Genomic DNA, 12,895 nt, shown 5'->3' on the forward strand with positions numbered 1-12,895 from the left:
GGATCATCGGGTCAACGTTAGTGGGGAGGCGCGTTTAGATCTACATTTTAGATTTCGAATATTAGCGAACGTTTAATATAGGTTTGGGCTTTATAGCACGAATAGTACTGAGGAAAGGAGACATCGGCATGGAAAGGGTTAAGGACGCTATGTCCAGAGTTCTTGCATTCACTGCATTATAGGTCTGTTCTTCAGCTCCTGGCCAGGGAGAAAGTGATGTTCGGAAGCGGGAACAATTATGGCTCAGTGGCAGCAGAGCATCTGCTTTGAGTGAAAGAGATCTCAAATTCAATCCCTGGCATCTGCAGTTAAATCAGGTGATGTGAAAGATCCTCAGCCTGAGACCCTACCAGTAGCAGTGAGAATACTGAGCATTGTTAGACCAGTGATGTGTCTCAGAAAAAGTAAGTCCTAGGTTCAGTTTCTGGCATTTTAAGCTTTAAAAGGATCTTAGCAGTTTTGGGAGTGGAGATCCTGCAGAACTGCTGTCATACAGAGAGGACCCCCCCACCCCACCCCCGCCTAACAGTGACCTGACTTGGCGAAAAGCTTCTTCCTATGCAAATTCTGAGGTTTCGCTTTATGTTACTGGTGCTCATGCTACAATAATTTGTCTTCAAGCACAAGACTCCTGTTTGTCTTGCTGCAGCATGGCTACCCCACTGGGATTTGAAATTCTTTAACCCCAGTCCCCAGTAATAACTATGCTACACATTCATCTAAATCAGACTGTCCAAGGTGAAGGAATCATAATGTCTTTCCAAACAAACAAGCCTTGTACCTTGCATGCAGAAAATTAACACCAGGGAGTAAGAAGTCAGGAGTCTTTCTGGGATGTGCTAAGTTTTTTTTAACCTGCAGGGAAGCCTTTTGATTTCTGCAGCTTCTTGGACAGCAAAATAGCTTGGGGCAATCCTTTCTGCACATGCTGTTAGCCTAGAACACTTTGCAAGGTTCTTAAAAGGGTACGATAAATTTTTAAATTAAAACATGTTCTAGCCTACTGAAATACATACACATGCAGAAACTCTTGTTGAACTGCTCTCAAAGCATCACTTGTCTGCCCAGAAGCAGAAACAAATAGGAATTACCAGGGCTTTTATTTTCCTGGAAAAAGAGGTGCCAGAATTCTCAAGAGGGAAATGAAGGAGAAACATATGGGTGCCCCTCATAAACTTTTAAACATTTTTTTAAATTGTTTTCACAAAGAGGTTCTGGAAGTCCATTCCACCATGTTCCTCCAGGAGAAAAAAACCCCTGGAAATAACAGATTTTTTTTTTAAAAAAAATTACTTTTTAAATACAGGGATTCTTTAAATTTAAGGTTTCCATGTGTAAGGAGATTTTTCCTTAAACCGAATGAAAATCCACTCTCTCTATTACCAAGATCTGTCTGGGAGAGAAAAAAACTCACTTTAAGGCTTTTCTGCTCCCGAATAGGCAGTTTTATTTAAGAATGAATTCATTTTGACACCAGCTCATTAGAGTTCACCAGCAGGCTGGCTTCCTGAACAGATACAAAGTCCATCCTTTATAGGAAAATACAAAGCAAGAAGGTCAGGCTCCAGTAACTCAAAGGATAGCTTAAACCCCATTCTCAGACATAATTCACTCCACTTCCTGTTTACAGAACACTTTGAATTCCTGAGAAGGACATAAAAGAAAACAATCCTCTTAACAGCTTGAAAAGGAGATAAGGGTGTCCACACACCAGTGACCATGACTTGGTTACCTTAAGATTAGGGAGGTTAATGGTATGGCAATTCCCTTACCTGTTTTTCAAGCTTTAGAAAACATTTCACCAATAACAGCCTAGATCAGGGGTGTCAGACATGTAGCCCAGGGGCCAAATCAGCCCCCCAAGCAACTGGCTGTTGTCTGCTTTCTTTTTTGCAAGGCTTGCTCAGTTGCACAGGAGCTACAGAGCAAAACCTCTATTTTTTCATTGGCTGAGGCTCCTCCCTTGGGGAGGAAGGGAGGGAGAGCTTGCTTTGCCAGGCTCTCTCAATCGCACAGCAGAGCCAACCCTCTCTTCCTTCTGTTGGCTGAGGCTCCTCCCCCTCCTGGTCCCCTGGAGAAGGAAGGAAGGAAAGAGGCAGAGCTTCCTCTGCCTAGTTCCTTGGATCACACAGAAAAGATACAAAGAAAAGCAAATTTAAGAGCAACAAGTGCTAATGTTTTAAGGAAGTTTAATTTTTTAAAAACATCTTTAAATGTGTTTGTCTGTTTCCTTTTAAAGCTTATATCTCTGCTACTTGGCATTACATTTTATGACACGCATGGTCTGGCCCAACAAGGTCTCATTTATGTCAGATCCGGCCCTCATAACAATTGAGTTTGACACTCCTGGCCTAGATCCTAAATCTTATTGATAAATTTTAGGAAAATAACATTGTTAGCTTTGAAAAAATGCACTGTGTTTATCCCCTTTGTGTTCCCAAACCACTTTAATTCAGCAACATATATAATTGGAAATGCTGGAGGGAAAATCTCACAGATTAGGAGCAGAAATATATATTCCAGACAGCAAGAGGAGTGGTGGTAGTGTCTGATGGACTCATGAGGCACTCCCCCACTAAGCTTCCCCCTCCTCAGTTTGTTCAGTTCCTGCCTGCTTCCTTCCTTCCTACCAACCCTGTTAGCTCCTTCCTTAGTCTCAGGCATAACTTGGTAGAACTTTGCAGGCCAAGCTCTCTAAAAAGATACAGAAGAACAGAGGGAAAGAAGGCTCCTCCATGGAAGAAGAATGGAGGAGGAAAAAGGAAATGATGGACAGGCCCAGTGAATGGATTCTGATGAAATCCTTTACCAGTCAGAGAATCAGAAGGCCAAGTGAATACTTGACACTGGCGAATGATCTACCAAGCTAGTGCCAGGCAGGGTCAGGTGGGTGGGTACACTCTGGCCTAAACTAATGGGATGACTGCTTTCGCTTTTTGGATTCTTATAAGAGTAGAAGTTTGTTCCTGCTGGGAAAAAAGGCCTCTGTTCTGCTGCAACTTCACCTGAAGAGGAGGGGAGAAGGATGGGCTTCATTTTATTGATTTGTACAGCAGGGTGCTTTCTCTCGCTTACTGCTGTTGTTTACTGGTTTGTCAGTCAGGTCACTAACTGCATATTTACATTCAGTGAATAAAAGCATAATCTGGATGCAGGTTGTTGTTATTTTTTTTTGTGGGTTAGTGGTGCAGGATCCTAGTGTTGCCAGCCTCCAGGTAGTGTCTGAAGATCTCCTGGAATTATAACTTTCCAGATGAAAGATCAGTTCCCCAGGAGACAATGGCAGTTTGGGAGGGTGGAGTCTGTGGTATTAACACACACACCCCAGTGTTTCTTGCCTCTCCAAATACCACACTCCCCATGCTCCACTCCCAGGTCTCTGCAAATTTCTCAACCCAAAACTGGCAGCCTTGTCTACCAATCCTGGTGAGCATCATCTGCCACCATATTCTGGGTTTTACTAATCCTACTGAGGTTTATTTATTATTTGAGACAATCTGCTTCAGAATCCTGCTAAGAATTACTGTCCCCACCTTCTCTGCAGTTAAAATTTAAATTGCTCTTCTAAACAGGGAGATGCACAATAAAAGGTGCCACCCCTCTGGTGTATGATTGCTGCTCACCCTCACTCAGTGGGGTTGCAAACAGCATCGCTGGGTGACATGAGCAGTGGCTCCACTTTGGGAATGAGGTGGGGGCAGGATCTGGTTGGCTAGCAAACAGCCCCAACAGAAGGGCTCTCAAGACCAAAGCTATTTTTGTACCTGCTGCTGGTGAGCGAGGTCTGTACTGGATATTTAAAATGCAAAGATGTCATTGCCCAGGTGAACAAAGTTAAAAAAAAAAAAAACTACTCAAGAATTGGGGAACATGCTGATAAATGCAAGTTTGTGACAGAAAAAGAAAAGAACCCACATCACTCTATCAGAATTCTAAAGATCTTCGTTTTGACCAAAGTGATCAGCTTGTCTCTGGGCTGTGACCCTTCAATGGCAGGTTCCTCCACATAGAAATTCTCTGAACAGAGAAAGATGCCATGTTCAGGGAGGAGAATCTGAGCATGTTAAATGCAATGCCAGGGAAGGCTAAGCTCAGGTGAGGGGCCAGAGCACTGCTTAGCAGCACTGATTAAAGTATTTGCTGTTTGTATACCCCCACCCATCTCACTATTTATTAACATTTTTATGCATCTTTCCTCCTGGAGTTCTCCCTTCTCCCATTTAGTCCTCACAACAACCCTGTTTGGTAAGTCGGTTAGGCTAAAGTTCATGACTGGCTGAAAGTCATTTGGAGGGGATGATGTGAAGATAGCTTTGCCCAGTCTTAGTCCAGCACTATATACAGTGACTATATACTATAACAGGGGTGGCCAAACTGCAGTGTGGGAGACACAAGTGGCTCTTTAACACCTATTGTGTGACTCTCAAAGCCTCCACCACCACCCCCATATTGGAAAAGGAATTTCTTTCACTTTTCCAAGCCAGCCAGCAGCTTAGAAAATGCACTTGAAGTTAAAGTTGCTTTCTTTCCACCTCTCCTCTCCATCTATTTTCCTTCCTTCCTAGCAGTTCTCAAACATCTGATGTTTATTGTGTTGCTCTGCATTAAGCAAGTTTGGCCACCCCTGAACTATGATTTAACCACTCTACCATGCTGTCTTTAATGTCTGCTAGGCATTCCATTATACCCTATGGAAACCAGTCCCCATAGAGTATAATGGATACTTGATCCATGGGTATCTGGGGCTCTGGAGGTGCTGTTTTTGGAGGTAGAGGCACCACATTTTTAGCATAGCATCTTGTGTCTCTTCTCAACATCCCCCTCCAAGTTAAAAAAAAGCAGATTGGGGCCTATGAACTCCAAAGTGTGCTCCCACCTTCCATTATTTCCAATGGAAGGAAGGCATTTAAATGGAATACAGTCCCTTTAGATGTGATGCCCAGAACTCCCTTCAGAATTCCTGGCTCCACCCCCAAAGTCTTCTGGCTCTACCCCCAAGGTCCCCAGATATTTCCTGAGTTGGACCTGGCAACCCTACCATCCAATCAGGCACAAGCTAAGTTCTCTTAACCAACCATATGCCATCTGTCTTCATCAGGCCCCACCCCTGGTTGGCTGGGCAGTGCCCTTTGTCTCCTAAGCTCCTCCCTCTGAAACTCAGACTGAGACATGGCTGGTGACCTTATTTGTCATCCATCCAACCTGAACTCAGGCAGCCTGCCCCCCTCCCCCCCCCCCAAGCTCTGGCCTTCCAAGTGCTTGCCAAGGGGTCTATGTTTTCAGTCGCAGGCAGACTACAAAACTAAATGAGCCAACCTAAAATGGGTGACTGCATATAGCTGGCAGGCTGGGTCAGGCCCACCAGATTACATCAAGTTTTGCAAACCCAACTGAGTGATTTTCCACTGTTCCAAGTGTTTTATGGCTTGCTTTGAGATGAGTAGCCCAAGGAGACAGACAGGCTGCATTTAATTTTCTTAGTGCTCAGTTTGCTTTTAATTCTAAACTGCAAGCTCTGGGGTTGTCTGGCTGCCTGGAAAACAACTGTGGTCTGCAATGCTGAGGCTATGGGGGGGTGGGAGTGGGGAGAGTCGGGTTATAAAAAGGCTTTTCTGAAGATTAGCAGGTAGCATTTGCCCATCATCTTCTGGTTTCAGCCATTTGGTTGCTTTTAACCCTCAATCAGGAATTCAGACATTGGATGCCAAGGCAGCCAATGTGCCTTGAGGAGTTAAGCAGAGGAAAGTTCTGATACCCAGCAGTAGAGAAGGCTTCCTGCCTCTTCGCAGTGGAGTCTAAGGCCTGACTTACTCATGAAGAAGACTGAGGTTGTAGTACAGACTGTACCACGGTACCATAGAGCTTCCCTCCCAAATTGCTAGAGTGTCCGGGGAAACCATAGAGTTTCCCCAGAAGATTCTAGAGCAGCCAGCACACAACATTGCCAGCACAATGACATCACTTACGAGTAACGTCATTGCGCTGGCAACATTGGGAGGGGATCCCCTCACCGGCCCAATGCAAGCCGGCGGGTTGGGGACCTTCCACACGGGAGAACCCTTGCCCGGCCCAGGAGCTTGGCAGCCCTTTTAATAAAACCTTTTAACTGTGACCAAGGAGACATGTTCCAGGCAGTTAAACAGTGTTCAAACAACAAGTGGGTGATAAGCATTAAGTGCAATAGTAAATATGAAACAGTAAAGGTTGGTGCAAATAAACAGAAGCCCTGACGTGTTTAGCTAGACATTCCCTTCCTCTAATACCAAATTCACCCCTAGGGTAAGGGATTTCTCCTACTACTTTCTCCAGCTCAGCCTTCCAGAGAGAACACACCCTGTCTGTACTTGGTCTTTTTATGCTTTTCTCCTAGGTCCCACCTTTCTCTGGTCTAGTTTCCCTCCAAACCTTGCCACCCAATCAGAGGGACAGAAGGGATCCTGGGAAACGTAGGCCCTCTGCAGCTACTCATAGGCAGGCTTCTCTAAAGCCTGTGGCTTCACTACGCCCAAGATCATGACAGCCGCCATGTTGGTCTTAAGAAACAGAACAAAGTTTGAGTCCAGTGGAACCTTTAAGACCAACTAATTCTGGGTATAAGCTTTTGTGTGCATGCACAGGATACATTGAACCAGATTTACTTAAGACTTAAAGGTGCCACCAGACTCAAACTTTGTCCTATTAAAAAATCTATGCAAGTAGAAATGTAGCACAGCAGGCAGACCCCCCGCTTTGCATGCTGGTTTTCTATTTGCAGGGGATTTTAAAGGTGAGATAAGGTTGTCAGGTATAGATGGAGTTTTGGAGGGTGGAGCTTGGAGCTTGGGAAGGGCAGGGTTTGGTGAGTGGAGGGACCTCAGCAGGGTATAATGCCATAGAGTCCACCCTCCAGAGCAGCTATTTTCTCCAGGGGAACTGATCTCTGTTTTCTGGAGATCAGTTATAATAGTGGGAGATTTCCAGGCCCCACCTGGAGGATGGCAACACTGACAGGGGGCATTCCAAACTGTGATCATCCCCTGGTGGCCTGATATGGTGATCCATTCAGCCACCTCAGTATTTTTCCATGTGTCAGGCTTCCTTGTATCTCTGACTGGCCTAACTCTCTTCCTGATCCCCTGGTCACTCTGCTGGCTTCTGTCTGTGGAAAATTATTGGGGTTTCTGTTCCAGAGTATGGCAGTAAGTTAATGGAACCTGCATGTTTCCTTGTTCTCACCAAGATGATCAGCTTGTTTCTGGGCTGTTTATCCCTCCTCAGGGTTTTGGGGGTTTTTTGTAGAAAAAGCCCAGCAGGAACTCTTTTGATGTTTTCTGCAAACACCTAGGCATTAATAAAGAGGCATAGCTGGAGGCTACAAGGTGTAGTAAAACTCTGTCTTTTGTTTCTGCTATAGTGGTAACCATTATGGTACCCAAGTGACACTTTAGCATCCTCATCCTCCTACAGACTAACCAATTTTTCAACAAACCACCACATTTTCAGCTCCAGCACCTGTTCCTCATGCTGATGTCCAATCAAAACATATCTTTCTATCTGCATTTAAACCTTAATGGAGCCTTTTCTTTACTCCCCGCCCCCCCCACCCCAGCATTCTTCACTAATGTGCACTTTTTATATTTTATGTCTATTTTACAACCCAGTGTGCTGCGACAGTGAAAAAGGCAAACTCCATGTTAGGGATTATTAGGAAAGAGACTGGACATAAAATGGCTGGCATTATCATGTCCATGCATAGAGCTGTGGTGTGACTTCATTTGGAATACTGTGTACAGTGTCAAAAAAAGACATCATAGAGCTGGAAAAATGCAGAGGAGGGTGACCAAGATTATTAGGGATTGGAGTACCTTCCCTGGAGTTAAAGACTGAAGAGTCTGAAACTTTTCAGTTTAGAAAAGAGATGCCCAGGAGTCATTTTGTAGAAAAATAGGTGGTGGAGCTCATCCTGGGATTGTTATGCAACTGCACCTACTATTCAATGGACAAGGTGGAACTCTCAGAAAAGTTCAGGAGCTGTGCTCCTGTGAGCTCCCACTGAATCCGAGGCCTGGAGGGGGGGGAGAGACATGATAGAGGTTTATACTTGGGGTGAAGAGAGTTCCCCATATACTAGAGCTTGAGGGCATACAATCAAGCTGATGGGCAGTAATTAGGGACAGTCAACAAAATGACATATTACTTTACACAGAGAGCAATTAAAATGTGGAATTAGCTGCCAGAGGATGTAACAATGGCCACAAGAAAATACAGCTTCAAAAGGGGATTAGATAGATTCATGGAGGATAGGTCTATCAGTGGCTACTAGCCATAGCAAATGAGGGGAACTTCCACATTCAGAGGCACTAAACCTCTGAATCCCAAAGCCAGGAGGCAACATGAGGGGAAGGCTTTTTCCTCTATGCCCTGTTGTCAGCCCTCTAGAAAAACTGATTGGCTACTGAGTGAGATAGGATGTTGGACTAGATGGACTACTGGTCTAATCCAACAGTGCTCTTCTAGTGTTCTTATGTTTTTATATTGGATAAGGCAAGCTTAGCCTGATGAAGATGTTCCTTTTTCCATACCTGCTGATGACTGATAATGCATTTCAACATACTGATCCTGTTTGGGTAGTCATCTTTTTACTGGCATGGATCCAAATGTTTTCTAAGGAGCCTTCTTTCAACTTATATTACTCTTCTGTTGGAGGCTTCAAACTTTCCTTGGTGGAGCGAGAGGGCAATGGTAGCATAAGAACATAAAGAAGAGTCTTGTTGGATCAATACCCTACTGATGCTGGGTTTTAATATACTTTTTATCTGCTCTGATTATTAGGTTTTTATTAGCATTCCAATGGGTTTATTGTTGTGATTAGTGGTTATGTGGAAGCTAGAAAATCAACTAATATATTTCTAACAGTTTTGTTTTTCTGTAGCAGGCCTGGTCGGATTTCCAGATGCCTTTTCTTTTGACACAAATGTGAGGCTCCCCTCCACCTTAATTGATTCTGTTCTTCTCTTTTGTTTTCCATTAATGCATGGAATTGCCTCCTAGGAAAATTGTGTGATTCCATCTCTCTCTTTAACTTCAAATTCCTCTGTAAACCCTCCTTTGTCACAACCTCCCTTTCCCACTGAAACTAATAAGTCTAAGCACAAATAAATGAATGCACATACTTCCCTTTTGGTGCAGGTTAAGTGCCCAGACTCTTATCTGGGAAAACTGGGTTTGATTCCCCACTCCTCCACATGCAACAGCTGGAGTGACCTTGGGTCAGTCATAACTCTCTCAGAGCTGTTCTGCTCAAAGAGCTCTCTCAGTCCCACCTACCTCACAGGGTGACTGTTGTGGGGAGGGGAAAGGAGATTGTAAGCCACTCTGAGACTCCTTTGGGTAATGGAGGGCAGGATATAAATCCAATTTCTTCTTCTTCCCTTTTATCCCTGCCTTCTCTTCCTTCCCCTCCCTTTGCCTCAGATCTTAGAGTGTGCATGCACTCCTTCGAGCAGGGACCTACATTTCAATAAAGTGCCACGCACCGTGATGGTGCTATATACATCTTAGTTATTAGATTAGGTTCATTTCTGTTGGTGTGAAATTTGGAATTACACAGAACCCTTCACCAACTAAGCTTGCTGCAGTCAGAAAGCTATTATATGCCCCTCCCCCCTACACACAGCAGTTGAATCCAGTGAGAGATTTCACCTTTCCACTTGGTATACCTTGTTCTCTGAGCTGGACAATTGCCCAGAACTTATTTTCAGCAATGTTCTTTATTTTTGATGTTCTGTCTAGTTCCCAGAGTAGTGTTAAAGCAACATTCCATAACAACTGTGGGATTCCAACCCCCAGCCCATTCTAGAATGCAGAGAACTTGACAGATATTACTCCCCCCCCCCTCCCCAAGCACTGTATAAATAGGACTGAAACCAGGGCATTCTTAAGCTTCCCTTTATTACAAATAATGATTTGGCTCAAATGAAAACAAGATGAAAATCTTCCACTTTAAACAAAAGCAATGTAGTGAGAAGCCACTGACAGCAATACTGCGCTGAAGTCTGCACAGATTGTGCTTCTAGTGATAGCTCCATAATCTCAACCATCTGCAGTGCAGATGAATATAAGTGACACAGGGAACACAAGACTTGCCTTCAAACCAAACAGAGAGGAGGGAGGGACCAAAGCCACTAGGCTTTGCTTAGAGCAGATTCCCCAGGTCCAGTTCGTGGTGTTTCCCTTTAAAAGGACTTCAAACAGCAGAGCTGGGAAAGAGGTCTGAGACCCTGGAGAGAATCCACAAATCAGACTAGATACCACTGATGAATGGATTGAGTGTCAGCCACCTTCTTAGGTAGAGGATGAGCTACCTTGTGCTGCATGGCGCCCATTCACACCTTCTAGACTAGAGAACACAGGTTAGATCACTGATTCTCACTGCATCAAACATGAGTTGCAGGTTCTCCTCAACTTCCATGTGTCTGATGTGCCCCATTTGAATCAGGATCATGGCTAAGGCTGCCAACGGGATGGAGAAAAATGCCCTGTCCCTTCTGCAGAAGCTTAACCTGTGGAAGTGGGCAGGTGAAACTCTTTCACGGCATGCAGGTAAATAACATCACTTAGTAAATAAGATCCCATTAAGGCTCAATTACAGAAACAAGACATTTTTCCTCCAGGTCAGGTGTCAAACCTAACCATGGTATGTGTGAAAACAGGGACTTCAGCCTCCTCCACCCTCCATGCCTTTTCCCCCAGTGGAAACTACCTTGGGGAGGTGCTCTTTGGCTCAGTAAGGAAACCTGTGTGTTTCCTGGCATACATCTGGGTTTTTCCAAATAGCAAACCCACAGGACTGTTGCAGGTTGGGAAGGCTGAAATTCTTTCCTTCTCCACATGGGCCACAGTCCTGACCCCAAGCAGGCAGCACCTGCACAACAACTGAGAACCCGCACTAGGGTGGGAACCCCAGATCCACCCTGCGTTCTCCATAATATATGCATCCAGTGGATTATCACTTGGGAAGTTGTAATGAATGGGATCCTATGTGCATTTACACAAGTCTAATTTACTTCAGTGCAGTGTGCACAGCAGAGCTTCCCAACTGATTATGGGGATGCAGTTCCCAGTGAATGGGCCTCATGGGCACCACAAGTATCTTTGGTCAGCCCTAAAACCAAAACTCCTTGTAACAGCGTGCTCCATCTCCAGCTAGATGCTCCTAAAGGCTAGGCTCCTGAGCAGAGTACAATAGAAATAATCATCCCCTCTCATTTGATTACAGCCCCTGTAAATAAAAGTTATCTGTTCCTAGTTATTAAAGCAGCTGCTGCAAAAATGTCTCCTTCATGGATTTGCTTAATCCCTTATAAAGCCATGCCAGCATCCTTTGCAGCATTCTGCGGCAATTAATTCAGCGTTCAGTTAGAGCACATTCCAGGTTGCTGGAAATCCATAGGTCAAGGTGCCCCCTGAAGAGGGATGCAGAAACACTTCTACTACTAAATGGAAGGATGCTTCTGTAAGCTCTTTTGGGAAGAGCCCCATCTACTTTCATCCAAGGCCAAATCTCACTTCCACCAAAATATGGTGGTGTTCATGTCACCAATTGGCTGAGGCTTGTTTTCTCCTAGATATGCAGACTGACTGTAGAGGAGAGTTTCTCCAAACCCGGTAGTGGGTGGGCGTCTTTACCCTTACCACTGAGTAGCTGCAATCAGTGCCTTGTACCAATACTGTCTCTAAGCTGTGGAGTCTTGTGAGCAAATATTCTACTACATGATCTACTGGCATTGATGTTGTGAGCTACTGCATAAATTAATTTGCTCTGGGACCATTTTTTCCTGAGCTAAGACAAAAATGTGCAAGCCAGAAGCTATAAAACTATGAGCTAGCTCACACTAACTCACCTTAGAGGGAACACTGCCTTGCACTGTACAAGGAGATTTCTGGTCTCAGAGGCATAGTTTCCAGGCAGATTTGTCCATTGACATTTTTCCTTTAAGAATGCAGTGCTGACCAAGATGTGCCAACACACAAACCTCCTAGCAAAGAGGGACATGCAATTTTCTTGCCTGGGTTCACACAAGAAATCTGACTCAGAGCCAGCAGCAGAGAGCCCAGAAGTCCTGCAGCCACAGGCAGCGGTCCCCTCACTCCCACCTCCTTGCACTTCGCTCCCACACGCGCCTGCCCATGCTTAGCCATCGCATTACCATTGCAAATGTGCCGATCCACAGCCGCTGTGCACTCCACCAGGCCTCTTCTGCACGCCATGATGCTCCGCAGCCCTCAATGGGGCCTGGCTTGCAGGCAAAGCAGCTGTGCCTCCTGTCTCGAAGGAGAGGGATGCCGGCTGCCTTGCACGCTGCCCTGGATAAATAGGTGCCCCCCCCCACCTTCAACTCCTCTCCCAGCTGCTTCTCTGTGCAGGAACACAGCAAACTGGGGCAGCTCCCATTTCTGTCCTTCAAGGACTCCGATGTGCTGCCCTAGCTCCTTCTCCTCCTCTCCCCCCTTCTCAGGTTTTCGCCTTTCCTCCAAGAGCTGTTGTTTATGTCCCCCTCTTGCTTTCTCAGCTGAAGATTTAGTAACTCTCTAATTCTGTCTCATCAGGAATCCATCTTCCAACCCTCTCCATTTGCTTCCTTTTGATCTCCCCCTCCCCGCCTCCTCTTCTGCATTGCTTTATGTTATGAAAAGGCATCAGTATGCAATTATTCGCTTCCTCTGGCATCCTCAGTCTTCTCCCTTTCCACCCCAGGCTTTTCTGGCTTTAAAATGAGGGCTGAAGCCAGCCTCTGGAGCCTTCCTTTTTCAACACCCTCCCCATCATGCTCCCCAGCAGCTTTAACATCATGTGAGCAAAGAGGCTTTGAAAGTTGTCTCTCCTTATACATCTCAGCTGCTTACTTCCATGTGC

At 45.2% G+C, this 12,895-nt stretch overlaps 1 protein-coding gene across 1 annotated transcript in view; it reads right to left on the reverse strand.

The window, feature by feature from the left end:
• EFR3B (EFR3 homolog B) overlaps positions 1 to 12,354 on the reverse strand; it is a 127,075-nt gene extending 114,721 nt beyond the window's left edge. The window contains exon 1 of the mRNA XM_060250514.1: positions 12,189 to 12,354. Within this exon, the coding sequence (XP_060106497.1) occupies positions 12,189 to 12,249 (61 nt within the window). The 5' untranslated portion in view covers positions 12,250 to 12,354. The remainder of the gene's footprint in view (positions 1 to 12,188) is intronic.
• Between the last annotated feature and the right edge of the window lie 541 nt (positions 12,355 to 12,895).

This window comes from Heteronotia binoei, chromosome 1, assembly GCF_032191835.1.
Source record: "Heteronotia binoei isolate CCM8104 ecotype False Entrance Well chromosome 1, APGP_CSIRO_Hbin_v1, whole genome shotgun sequence".
NCBI classification, from domain to species: Eukaryota; Metazoa; Chordata; class Lepidosauria; order Squamata; family Gekkonidae; genus Heteronotia; species Heteronotia binoei.